This window comes from Salmo salar, chromosome 19, assembly GCF_965601325.2.
Source record: "Salmo salar chromosome 19, fSalSal1, whole genome shotgun sequence".
Classification (NCBI taxonomy): domain Eukaryota; kingdom Metazoa; phylum Chordata; class Actinopteri; order Salmoniformes; family Salmonidae; genus Salmo; species Salmo salar.
Genome location: NC_138309.1, coordinates 27,342,798 through 27,355,196, shown reverse-complemented (window position 1 = coordinate 27,355,196; position 12,399 = coordinate 27,342,798). Strand labels below are relative to the sequence as shown.

General features: G+C 40.3%; 1 protein-coding gene across 1 annotated transcript; it reads right to left on the bottom strand.

The window, feature by feature from the left end:
- Positions 1–3,185: 3,185 nt before the first annotated feature.
- On the bottom strand, positions 3,186–11,565 carry LOC106578610 (sonic hedgehog protein). Its single transcript, XM_014157606.3, has 3 exons — positions 10,965–11,565; positions 6,718–6,979; positions 3,186–4,812 (listed from the first exon to the last, which is right to left on the bottom strand). The coding sequence occupies exons 1-3, from the start codon at positions 11,271–11,273 to the stop codon at positions 4,118–4,120; spliced, it is 1,266 nt and encodes a 421-aa protein (XP_014013081.1). The 5' UTR covers positions 11,274–11,565; the 3' UTR covers positions 3,186–4,117.
- Between the last annotated feature and the right edge of the window lie 834 nt (positions 11,566–12,399).

Below are 12,399 nucleotides of genomic sequence, written 5' to 3'. Positions count from 1 at the left end.
GTTCCACAGGGATGCTGGCACATGTTGACTCCAATGCTTTCCACAGTTGTTTCAAGCTGGTTGTCCTTTGGGCGGTGCACCATTCCTGATACACACAGGAATCTATTGAGCATGAAAAACCCAGCAGCGTTACAGTTCTTGACACAAACCGGTGCACCTGGCACCTACTACCATACCCCGTTCAAAGGCACTTCAAATGTTTTGTCTTTCCCATTCACCCGCTGAATGGCACACATACGCAATCCATGTCTCAATTGTCTCAAGTCTTAAACATCCTTCTTTAACCTTTCTCCTCCCCTTCATCTACACTGATTGAAGTGGATTTAACAAGTGACATCAATAAGGGATCATAGCTTTCACCTGGATTCACCTGGTCAGTCTGTCATGGAAAGTGCAGGTGTTCTTAATGTTTTGTAAACTCAGTTGCCTTCAGTAAGTATTCACACCCCTTGACTTTTTCCACATTTTGTTGTGTTACAGCCTGTATTTAAATTTGATTCATTTAAGATTGTGTGACACTGATCTACACATACATACTCCACAATGTTAAGGTGGAATTTTGTTTTGAGAAATGTTTACAAATGATTTACAAATTAAAAGCTGAAATGTCTTGAGATAATAAGTATTCAACCCTTTTGTTATGGCAAGCCTAAATATGTTCAGGAGTAAAAATGTGCTTAACAAGTCAAATAAGTTGCATTTACTTACTCTGTGTGCAATAATAGTGGTTAACATGATTTTTGAATGATCACCCCATCTCTGTACCCCCACACATACAATGAATTATCTGCAAGCTCCCTCGTTCAATTAGTGAATTTCAAGCACACATTCAACCACAAAGACCAGGGAGATTTTCCAAAGCCTCACAAAAAAAGAGCACTTATTGGTAGATGGGTAAAAAATTTAAAAAGCAGACACTGAATAATATCCCTTTGAGAATGGTGAAGTTAATCATTACACTTTTGATGGTGTATCAATACACCCAGTTGCTACAAAGATACGGGCGTTCTTCCTAACTCAGTTGCTGGAGAGGAAGGAAACCGCTCAGGGCACTGAAGGAATACTGCGAAAAAATATGTCAAAGAAATTCACTTTTTATCCTGAATTCAAAGCATTATGTTTGGGGCAAATCCAACACCAAACAACACTGAGTACTACTCTTCATATTTTCAAGCATCATGTTATGGATATGCTCGTCGTCGGCAATGACTGAGTTTTTTTTAGGATAAATATAAACTAAATAGAGCTGAGCACATGCAGGCAGAATCCTAGAGGAAAACCTGGTTCAGTCTGCTTTCCAACAGACACTGGGAGACAAATTCACCTTTCAGCAGGACAATAACCGAAAACTCAAGGCCAAATATACACTGGAGTTGCTTACCAAGACGACATTGAATGTTCCTGAGTGGCCTAGCTACAGTTTTGACTTGAATTGGCTTGAAAATCTATGGCAAGACTTGAAAATGGCTGTCTAGCAAAGATCAACAACCAACTTGACAGAATTTGGCAAGTTTTTAAAAGAATAATGGGCAAATATTGTACAATCCAGGTGTACAAAGCTCTTAGAGACTTACCCAAAAACACCCACAGCTGTAATCACTGCCAAAGGTGATTCTAACATGTATTGAATACTTATCTAATCAACATATTAGTGTTTTATTTGTCATTCATCTTTTATAAAATGTAGAATTTTTCTTCCACTTTTACATGAGTATTTTGTGTAGATCATTGGGGGGGAAAGAAAATTACATACATTTTAATTCCAATGTGTAACAACAAAATGTTTTAAAAAATCAAGGGGTGTAAGTACTTTCTGAAGGCACTGTTTATGTCAAATATATGTCATATATGATGCATGCCAAATTACCATTGCACCACTTTCTCAGCTAGAGCCTTTTATAGAACAAGACCAGCAATTTAGCATTTACATTTACATTTACATTTAAGTCATTTAGCAGACGCTCTTATCCAGAGCGACTTACAAATAGCATCAGCAATCTCACCTACAGTTTAGTCTCCTGGGACATTCTACCAATTTACCTAAAGTTATATTCCTTCCTATATGCTGCTGGTCCGTCTTTTCTACTCACTCCTTTATAGGAATAGTAAATAAAGAATATTTAGACAGTTGAGAAGGTCAATGTGACGTTTTTAATCGTGATGGTGTTGCACCCCAGATTTAATTCATGGAGAGATGACGCTTGTTTTTCTTTGCTCTGTCTGTCGCCTGTGTACGGAAACATTTCAAATGCCTGATCCACATGGTGTCGCACTTGCACACGTTAACAGATTGACTAAAGACCGTTTTTATTGTGTAGAGTCCAAATCTGCGGATTTCATTCCTATCAGTCGGTGCCCAATCACATCGATTTGATTAATATCGATAATCGAATGGGTAATGATGACCAGGAGATAGAGACTTTGAAGGTTGACATGTTCAATAGCTTTTACCTTAAATATAAGCGAAATAATTTGCCAGCCTATCTTTCAGTTGTATGACCATGTGTAAAGTAAATATTGACTTCTAAACAATGTGTAGACTAGGTTCTTCAGCGTGATGAGGACTGCAGCTAGAAAGACTTCCAATAACTCGCCATTGTCTGAGGACATCAGTCGTTGTTTGTTGAATTGACAGGCATTTGTGTATTGTGTGGCAGTGAAATCTTCATAAGCAGTCAGGTCATTGAGCAAATATCTGATTTAACGACGTTTCCTGTAAATGGATTTGCCGCTATGCTCACAGTCTGCAAGCAGTTTTAGGGCTAACAAACACGGTCCTGTTTAATCTGTCTGCAAGTTTTTCAGAAGTTATTTGCGAAAGGCTAACCTCGTTAAATGTGACATGGGGTCTCTACATTTCGCAGGCAGACATTGGGCAGTTCAAAGCAGAGGAATCCCTGCACTTTTACCTCAATATGTTAAACTTCACATTTCATTTGAGAAAAAAATCAACGTAATTCATAGCTATATAGAACTATTCCATGGGTTGAGTCAAAAACGCGCGTAACTCGAATTTTAGAAATGCATTGGTGTCAAAATCAAATTTGCGCCAAGGTTATGCAATTGAAGCAGCATTTCGAATTCTAGATTTTAGTAGAAGTAATATTAATTTCATTTTGATAGTCTTTTCTTATGTACCCAGAATGTCAATTTACAAGAGCTACTGGAAAAAGACATGTAACAACTGCAGGTTTGAATATTTTCTTTATCTCATTTTGTAATAAACATATAAATAATAAACTCTAGACATTTTTGACACATCGCCCTGTTATGAAAGTTAACTGGAACGCTATTATATACTATCCAAACTGTGCATCTGCCGCATGTTATTTCTATAAAACTATTTCCCTATTACAAAATATGAAAAGAAAAATACATTTTAGTACATTTACAGGAGTTACTTTTTAATTTATTCAACGAAACGTTTTGTTCTGTACTACTTAAACTGTTACTGAATTGTCAGAATGTGCATTTCAAATTTTCTAAAAGAAAAATTGAAAAAAGAAATACAACAAAAGCTGAGGAAATAATTATACGAGGCAGAATATCTGTCCCAATCTGACAATTTAAATGAAACGTTTCCAAAATAATACAATTCTTAATAAACAAAACAGTACAAGATTTCCAAGACTTTTCCCAACTATTTAAATTAAAATATATTCTCGTATCTTACACTATTTCAAATAACGAAATGTGATTCGGTAACGATCTGTCAAAATCAAATTTACAATTCTGTGTATAAAAATATAATTTATGGACCCCCACGAAGTTTGTTTATCCCCAAAATATATCAGTCAGTTGCACATAATATGCACAGAACATTGCAACCTGTCAAGAAGTTTGCTCCTTTTACATGGTCTTCTTTTTCTTTGTGGTTTACTTGGAGATATACAAAAATAGATTCTGCACAATTTTGCTGGTCACACCGTTTTAGGATCCATCCGTGTGATACCAGCCAGTTCACATGAGAATAAATTATTCAAAGAAAACTTTTAAGGCTCCATTCATTCTTTAAAAGGGACACACATGTACAAGTCACTGAAATAAATATCCCAACTTCGCTGGGGGCTTTGTATTTTTCATTCTACTATTGTTTATTGTCTTATTTTGCTTTGCTTCAACTTGAGTTTATTGACATCCCCAGTGGGTGAAGCGCGTGGCTATCCAAGAGCCACGTTCCTAATTGATATAGAATTTTGGAGTACCAGTGCACTCCGTCCTCATGTAAGGTGGCGTTGGGCATGGAGTAGTCTTTCGGGGATAGCAACGAGGACAGCCAGTAGCTCAGTCTGACAGGTGCAAACGCCCAGTGCGCTAGATTATGGTCTTCAATTACCGCGTAACATGACGCAAGCACCTGATCAACAACGATGGTTCCTTGAACAGTCACCGGAGCAAAGGACCCCTCGTGCTCCTCCATGTAAATCCGTCCCACGGTGACCGACTTCAGTTGGTTAAGCAAATCATCAAAGACAACCACCTTTTGTCCAGGTTTGACTTTGCTCGCAAATACTGCTGACATGCTGTGGAGATCATCCGTTGAGTTGTTGACCAAGAAGAGGAGATGTGCAGCAGTAAGGGTAATTTTCTGAGCCGGTTCTTTAGTCTCTATCACATAAAATACTCGTCTAGTTGACGAGTCCTGGTCCATGAACATGATGAAGTCGCTGTATGCGAGGTCCCCATCACTGTTGGCACCTAGCACTTTGTCGCCAACTCTGAGGTTTTTCACTGCCTTCCTGCTTCCATCTTTGAGAGTCACCGAAGCGGTGCCTGGGAAGCAGCCGCCTGATTTGGCAGCAACTGAGTTTTCTGTTGAAATAAAATATTGTATTAGTGATGGTGAATATGATTGTAAATATACATTATATCCATATACTAGGCTATTTTATCTCCCCGTGAAAGCAGGACACGTTTTGGGCTCACCACTGTGGAACATATGCAGCCTATAGTGCATGTGCCTATAGGTCTATGAATGAACCACTGTCACATATAAGCCTATTGGCTATATCCACACGTTTTAAAGAAAAGAGGAATGAAAATTGTGATTTTGGTCCATATCTCTCATTAAAACGAACTTTAACTCAACATCATAGAGATTGCATTGTATGTTCCCGCATATAAAACATGGTGCCATATGCTTTCATTTGGCATAACGTGAATGTGGAACTCCTTCACAAAAAAACGTATTGGTTGCTTCTCATTGTGTGAGATGAGAAAACTGAAAGCTCTGGCTCCTCAAACGTTAATTAAAAACCAATAAAGAGCTGACATTGTCATTCTAAATCAGCTTGTGGACAGAGCCACTCTTGGAAAAGAACATTTACGCCTTTCCCAGCTACTCTTCCCATATTTGCTCAGGTGCAGAAACCTCTACGTGACAATTCACACACATAGCCTACTCAGAAAAAAACAAGAGCGCCGCAAACACTATTTACCCAGTGGAGCCACTTTTCCAAGCCTCTCAAGACGTAGATTTGAATTTAAATGAGGACCCAGACTCTAAATGCTTGCAGTCGACCAACATCAATGTCCCTTCTTTTTACCACTTCTCCCCTGCTTTGTTGTCAATCTTGATGACAATAATTCGGGTCTTGGGACTGGGAGAACCCTTCACATTCCGATCTCCAGGATCACAGTCAGTAAACACACACATCCACAGAATAGAACCGTCCCGCTCTGAATTTATGCATCTAATCTTCTTTTAAGATTCCGAGGCATGAAATAAGGTGACAATTGAAAACCTGATTTGCCCCTAACGAATTCAACTTTGCTAAGTCCAAATCCCTTTGGTAAAGTCACATGACCCCTAATGACACGGACTATATGATCTCAACGCGTGTGTGTTGCATTTTAAATCTAAGATTTTTCCATTCAATTCTAAACGAATATGTGCTCCACAGGAAGAATAGGCCTACGTTGATTTCCATAAGGCTTTTAGGAAAATCAAGAGATGATTTTAACCCAAAAGATTTGTCTAAAGTAGGCCGATTTTGGTCAAATTCATTAAGCTGCACATTTTGACGGACAACACTGACGCAAACATAGGCCTAGAATAGATGATTTCGATCGACAGATAATAATCTAAACATGTAATGTATTTAGTTCAACTCAAATAGCCTTCTCTTGACCTGCAGTGGTTTTGAATTCCATAGCCTATCAGTTGAACAATGAAAATACTTTTTTCCATATATGCAATGGTATTTTATGAGTGTGGGAATATGTTTTGTGATATAAATGGTCGTGGTTCCATCGAAGAGACAGTGTGGGGCGATATAAGATCATAAAATAGCTGATATGCATTAACAATGAACAAGCAGCAAACACCCATATAAATAACACGACTACTATGAAATACACATATAAATATATATTAAATATGGATATGAAAGGATAAAAGATCACGACATAACGAGTGTTAATAACAAGAGAACAGCGAGAGGACACATTGTGTAGAATTCTGACCTAGAAGGGGGTTGCCTAACGAGATAGCATCAAATAACATCATAGTTGTTTATTTCATTCCAATAATAAATGTTAATTCATTATCTAGCTGGAGTAGCCTATATTGTAAAAAAAATATATATATATATACAAAAAAATGTATAATGAGGCGGAAAACGTTATCACGTTTTCCAAGATATTGTATCTTTCCCATTCACGTTCGTTTTTGATGTCAGTGATGGCTACCAACATCTTTTTGACTTGACACCCTACCTGCTTTGACAGAGCAGTGGATGTGGGCCTTGGACTCGTAGTAGACCCAGTCGAACCCAGCCTCCACCGCTAGTCTGGACAGCGTGCCGTATTTGCTCTTGTCTCTATCGGAGGTCGTGATATCCACTGCCCTTCCCTCGTAGTGTAGCGACTCTTCGAAATGGTGCCCATCCTCGTCCCAGCCCTCGGTGACGCGGAGCTTTACCCCTGGCCACTGGTTCATGACAGAGATAGCCAGGGAGTTCAGCTTGTCTTTACATCTCTGGGGGAAGGAGCATGGAAGTTAGTCTATTACGATATATCAAATTCACTAATCATGCTCACCAGATGCCAATACCCTCCTGTAGGCTATATCAGGCCTGTGTATTAAGCCTACATTAGGCTCATATTTGATATATGATATTTAAGTGTTATGTTCCAGACAGCGTATATTCATTCATTGGCTCTTGATCTTAAACTTAATTCACAAGCCTGAAGGTATGTGATTTTGTAGATGCATGATTGGAGGCCAAAACCATTATCCTATAGAGTTGACATGATATAGTTCGTCTTCATATCTGCACTTTGTGGACCAGAGACCAGGATTGATCTGAAACAAGGTACACACACCACCACCACACCACTGGTTTATGGATGACATAATACAAATCACTCAAATAGTTAACATTTCACATCCCATTACATCTGGGGAACCAGACTATTCCACACTAAAGTTCCTCCATCTATTGTCCTAGATAGTGATGCGATTGGATATATGCCTACACACAACAATGGGAATGGTTTGTTTGAATAAGCTCGAATATTCTGTGTGAAGAGCAGAGTCAGAGGGCACAATGTCAAATAGAGAAGCTTGTGATGAAAAATTGATAAGGCATTGCATTCGCTTCACTGGCCTAAAACATATAGATTTGGTCCTTGGAAAGATGCGACCGCTCAATGGCCTATTTGTACTCTCTCCCAATATGCTACAACGTGATAGACTGTCCAATAAAACAAAATGCTGGAATTAATTACATATTTGAAATGCATCAGAATTGAGAAAAATATAGAACTATATTGAAAGCAAGAGTCTTTAGTAAGACGTGTGTTTTATTTGAATAAATAACTGATATTGAGTAGTCCTTTTATAATTGAGTTATAAAACAGTTGTCTTATATTGGAATGTTGCACTTCCTAACCTATCTAGGGACCCTTAGTGGAGATGCTTGGCCTCCTCCAAGACAACTCTGCTCGACACTTAACCAATATGTCAAATAAAACATTACAAAGAGTCTTTTCACCGCAACCAGAGGGAACGTTTCATTATTCTTGTCCCGCAAGTTCTTGGGACGTGACAGGACTACTCAACTGGAGGTGATTTGGTTTTCTTCCCTAAAGGGCTAACTATCTGTATAGAGCTAGTAAGCCCCCCCCCCCCCCCCCCCCCCCAGCCCTCCCCTCACACACACATCCCTAGCATGGGCCACCACTCTCCATCCTCTTTCGTTTGTTGGTAAGGATCCCCAATGCTGGTCATATGGTTAGCCTACCAGTGATATCGCAATTAGCCTAACCTGTCTTTCCTGCGAGACGTCAAAACAAACCAATATACTCGCACTTGTAGCAGGCAGTGGGTAGAAAAATGCCAAGGGACCATGCCAAAAAAACCTTTCCTGCACATTCTGAGTAGGACTGCCGGAGCCAAGAGCCGTGAAGCCTAAACTATTTATTAATTCATTGGGTCGTGTGCCGCAAATCCAGCCAAATTCTGTTCAACCACCGTGAAGCCCAGCAGGATCTCTCCGCTGGCGCTTTGTCCTCAGACTAAAAGTTTTTCAACAAGCCTCGCCCGCAGTCTGCCTCTTAATCTTCTCACAAATGAATTGGTTAGAGGAAACACTTATCATGTACCTGTCAGTGCAAACAACCCGCTGGTCCGTCTCAATTTCGCTTCGTTTGTGGGGCTATATTCAGTTCCCATTAAGCTGTGCTCGCTACAGACGACCATGTGACGTTTTTATTCGCGACAGAAACGTCCGGGACTGCTTCGCTAAAAATGTCTGTAAAGCGACGACCTCGTTAACTTTCCCAGAATGAACTGTCTTTGTAGTTGTTAGGGGGCTGCTTGGTTAACCCGCTTACTCAAAATGAGTTGGCGCAGCCAGGGGACATCACGCTTTTATAGTCGTCATCACTTTAAATGGAGTATGATTTACACAGGGAACCACAAAATACAGACGTCTAATCCCCATTGAAATTACACTTTGTTTAAACAGTTGTGAGACTGAGCTCTATTCCAGCTAGGAATCCATCCCATAGTTTACAACTGTCAGTGCACCTGTGCACCCACAGTGCGTCAGCGCCTTCTCCACGACAGCCCACTGGATTGACCTTTACGCACAACAGCCATTCAATATAGAAGATGGCAAACATATTCTAGATGCTAACCATTAGCTCTTCATATTATTCAGATACTACGTTCGTAGGCTGTAACAATCTCTCTAACTCATGATGTGGTTGCAGGTGCATCTCGTCGTTAGGGCTACGCAGTGCGCCACTAAACAGCACATACTTTAAGTACTCCATACTTAACACATGTTTTGTCTGTTGAACTTTGTTTATGCGTCCTCTTCTCATTGACCAAAGGTCATAAATTCAAATGCTCCCGCATAATGTAGGCTGGATGTCAGGTCGTGTTAAATGAATGGAGGGAGGGGGCATATTCCCACTGGGATGTTTGTCTATGAGCCTCCTTTTGCCTTGCCTGGTCTATATCTATAGCAAATATGTAATATTAAAAATATTTCACATTTCTATGAATTATAGCCTAGCACAAAATATAAAACAGTGAGCTTATTTTGCTATTAATATGTTGTTGTTTTTGTAAATTGTTTGGCGCATTTTTTTATGCAGTGATAACATAATACACCAAAATACATCCTCGACTTTCAGACCAATAAAGAAGGACGGTAAATGGAGATGAAAGCGCACGGTGTGTCAAAAAAGTGGAGACTTTGGCACAATTCCCTGTTCAACCACATCTTTAACTGGCAGTGGCCGGAGGGCTATAGACAGAATAGAAGGTTATATCTCTCACTCTAGCCTCCATTTGAAGTGTGATAACGTATAGGCTATATTAGAGGAAGGGAAGGGAGCGTTTAGAGATATGTTGAGACTGCACGCAGGGTAGGGTGAATATTTAATCTAAGCTCGTGCCCATGTCGCGGTACACGGTTCAGGGAGTCTGGCGCGCGCGCCTCCATCATCACACTCCTTCAGGTTCAGTGGCATTTTAAGGTGGCCGGACTGAAGTAATAGACGTTCTTATTAAAATAGCAACACAGCATTTGCAAAATACTTGCAACAGACACCCAATATAGGCTAACAGCAGGTGGAAATCAAGTAACCCCATGGGTGAGAGAAACGTGCTTTCCAGACTGCATTTCTGATCGATATGTTTATGGACAGTGCAAGATAGCCACCCAGAATCGTATAAAGAAATCACAGACAAGGATTCGACAGAGGGAAATCTGATTCACAGAAATTACAATGCTTGTTTGCCACTAATGCAGCCTTTCCAAAGCAAATGCATTACCGGAGGCGCAGTCGGTGCAGCTTGCTATATCATTGCACTAATTGGCCGCGTCCCACCCATTTTTTAAGTAGTGATAGTGTTCATAACATTCTCAAAGAAATGTCAATGTCTTCATGGGCCGATAAACACTATACTGCGAAAGGGTGAATAACAGTATGCAAGAAAATGTCTGAATGCGCCAACCATGCATACATAAGGCCACTGTTTTAGTCATATGCCAGATCAGATGACTGAAATGAAAGATTTAAAACAAGATGTAATCTAAATCTTTAACGGTGCAATTGCGGAATATCCGAATGCTATAGTATTGCATAAATAACCGATGTGCGACTGCACAAGGCCTTGATACAAATATAGATATGAGAGGACCACATAAATATTTCAAATAAACTGCCACAATCATGAAGGCCGAGTGTCCTACTGGTCTGCCAGTATGTCATGTCTCGGGTTTGATTATGAAAGCCTTACCCATGCAGGACCTAATCAAAAGTGCAATGCTCTGAGATTGAAACGGAACCTTTTCACACATCTATAAAAATAAAAAAACAGACTTGAGACCTAAATATGTATATGTATTTGTTTGTGGTGCGCAATCTGCATCCAATGTGAAAGGTTATGTTACACAGTGTCATAAAAGATGCGAGGCATTAAAAAGGTAGGCTATTCATTTTACCTGAGTCATGAGCCGGTCCGCACCGGTGTTCTCTTCATCCTTAAAGATAATGTCAGTATTGTAATTGGGAGTCAGTTCTTTAAATCGCTCGGAGTTCCGCGTGATCTTGCCTTCGTATCTGCCACTGGCCCCTAGGGTCTTCTCCGCGACGTTTGGGATGAACTGTTTGTACGCAAGAGGTGTCAGCTTCTTCGGATGTCTTCTCCTACCGTAGCCCCTGCCCGGTCCACAGCCCATCCCAGAGGACACCAAGGACAAGCAGATTAACCCGACCAGAACGATTCTCGTCAACAGCAGCATTTCGTCCATACAATCTAAATTACTCGGAGCCTCAGTGTGTTATCAACCAGCGGCCGTTTGTTTCTATATCTCTCCTCCTCGCGCCGCTGCTTCCACAATGTCCTTGTCTCCTCCTCTAGTTCGTCTGTAGGCTACGGTGCCCCCCGATCACTACCGTGGCAGGTGCGGAAATGAACGCCTCTGCAAAATGATAACGGAACACATCGAAGGGGAGACGTTGCTGCGTGGGTAAAAAGTGAGAAAATTAACAACGGAATCTCTGCGCAGTCGAGCTACAGCCGCTTGTGCGAGCAGACCGCGTTTACTGCTATGTATTATAGCACCGATCTATGGCAGGGGAGGGACCTGATTGGTTCGCCTAGACAAACCCTTCTGATGTTATCACACAAAAGAGTAAAAAAAAATCTTTAAAGATTTTTTCTACCTGAAGGGTGGGTTTAGGGGAGGGGCTGCACTCCATGGGAAAACATAAATTACACCTTTTCTCTCTCCTCTGTTCCTAAAGCGATTCCCAGTTGAGGAAAAACCCAACTCGTAGCCTATAGGCCTATGTTGTTATGTTATGTGACTTAGTGTGGGTGATTCGAATGTTGTGTCTAGAATTATTAGAATTATTACTTAGGTACATATTGACTTCCCACTCATGGGAAATAGCTTGAAAATGCATGTGCGCGCACGGATGCCCATGGACATGCATATCTCTGACTCTGGGAGTTTTTCACTGTGTAAGAGTCAATATTAGAGCGTCTGGGTCGATAGGCTGCATGAATAAGCCGAAAGTTGTCAAAAAGTTGTACAATTAGTTAACCATATAGCCCAGTATTATTGCTTCTCATATGTATCATTTATTCAGTGCGTAACCGCGCATTTGGATATAGCCTACAAACTAACTTTGGGAAAAATAATGGGTGAGTCACGGATTGAAAATTAGACGGGTCAGGGGGAAAAAAGAATACAGAATATAATTTAGGCTAAACTATGTCCAAATGTCCGTTGAATAAATCATTTGACTCGGGCATGATACCCCTTATTCTAGTTTCAGTATTGTAGATACATTTTCAGTCTGAACAGAAAGTAGCAGGACAAATTGTGTTTCAGTCTGAGATTGCATCAAAAGAGTACATCCTATGGGCGT

Excerpts from the sequence above, each read along its gene's own strand:
- LOC106578610 (XM_014157606.3), bottom strand. The coding sequence starts at position 11,273 with ATGGACGAAATGCTGCTGTTGACGAGAATCGTTCTGGTCGGGTTAATC. Across the intron at positions 6,980-10,964 it reads CGGACCGGCTCATGACTCAG|AGATGTAAAGACAAGCTGAA; the intron begins GTAAAATGAATA and ends TCCTTCCCCCAG. Across the intron at positions 4,813-6,717 it reads CCACTGCTCTGTCAAAGCAG|AAAACTCAGTTGCTGCCAAA; the intron begins GTAGGGTGTCAA and ends TTATTTCAACAG.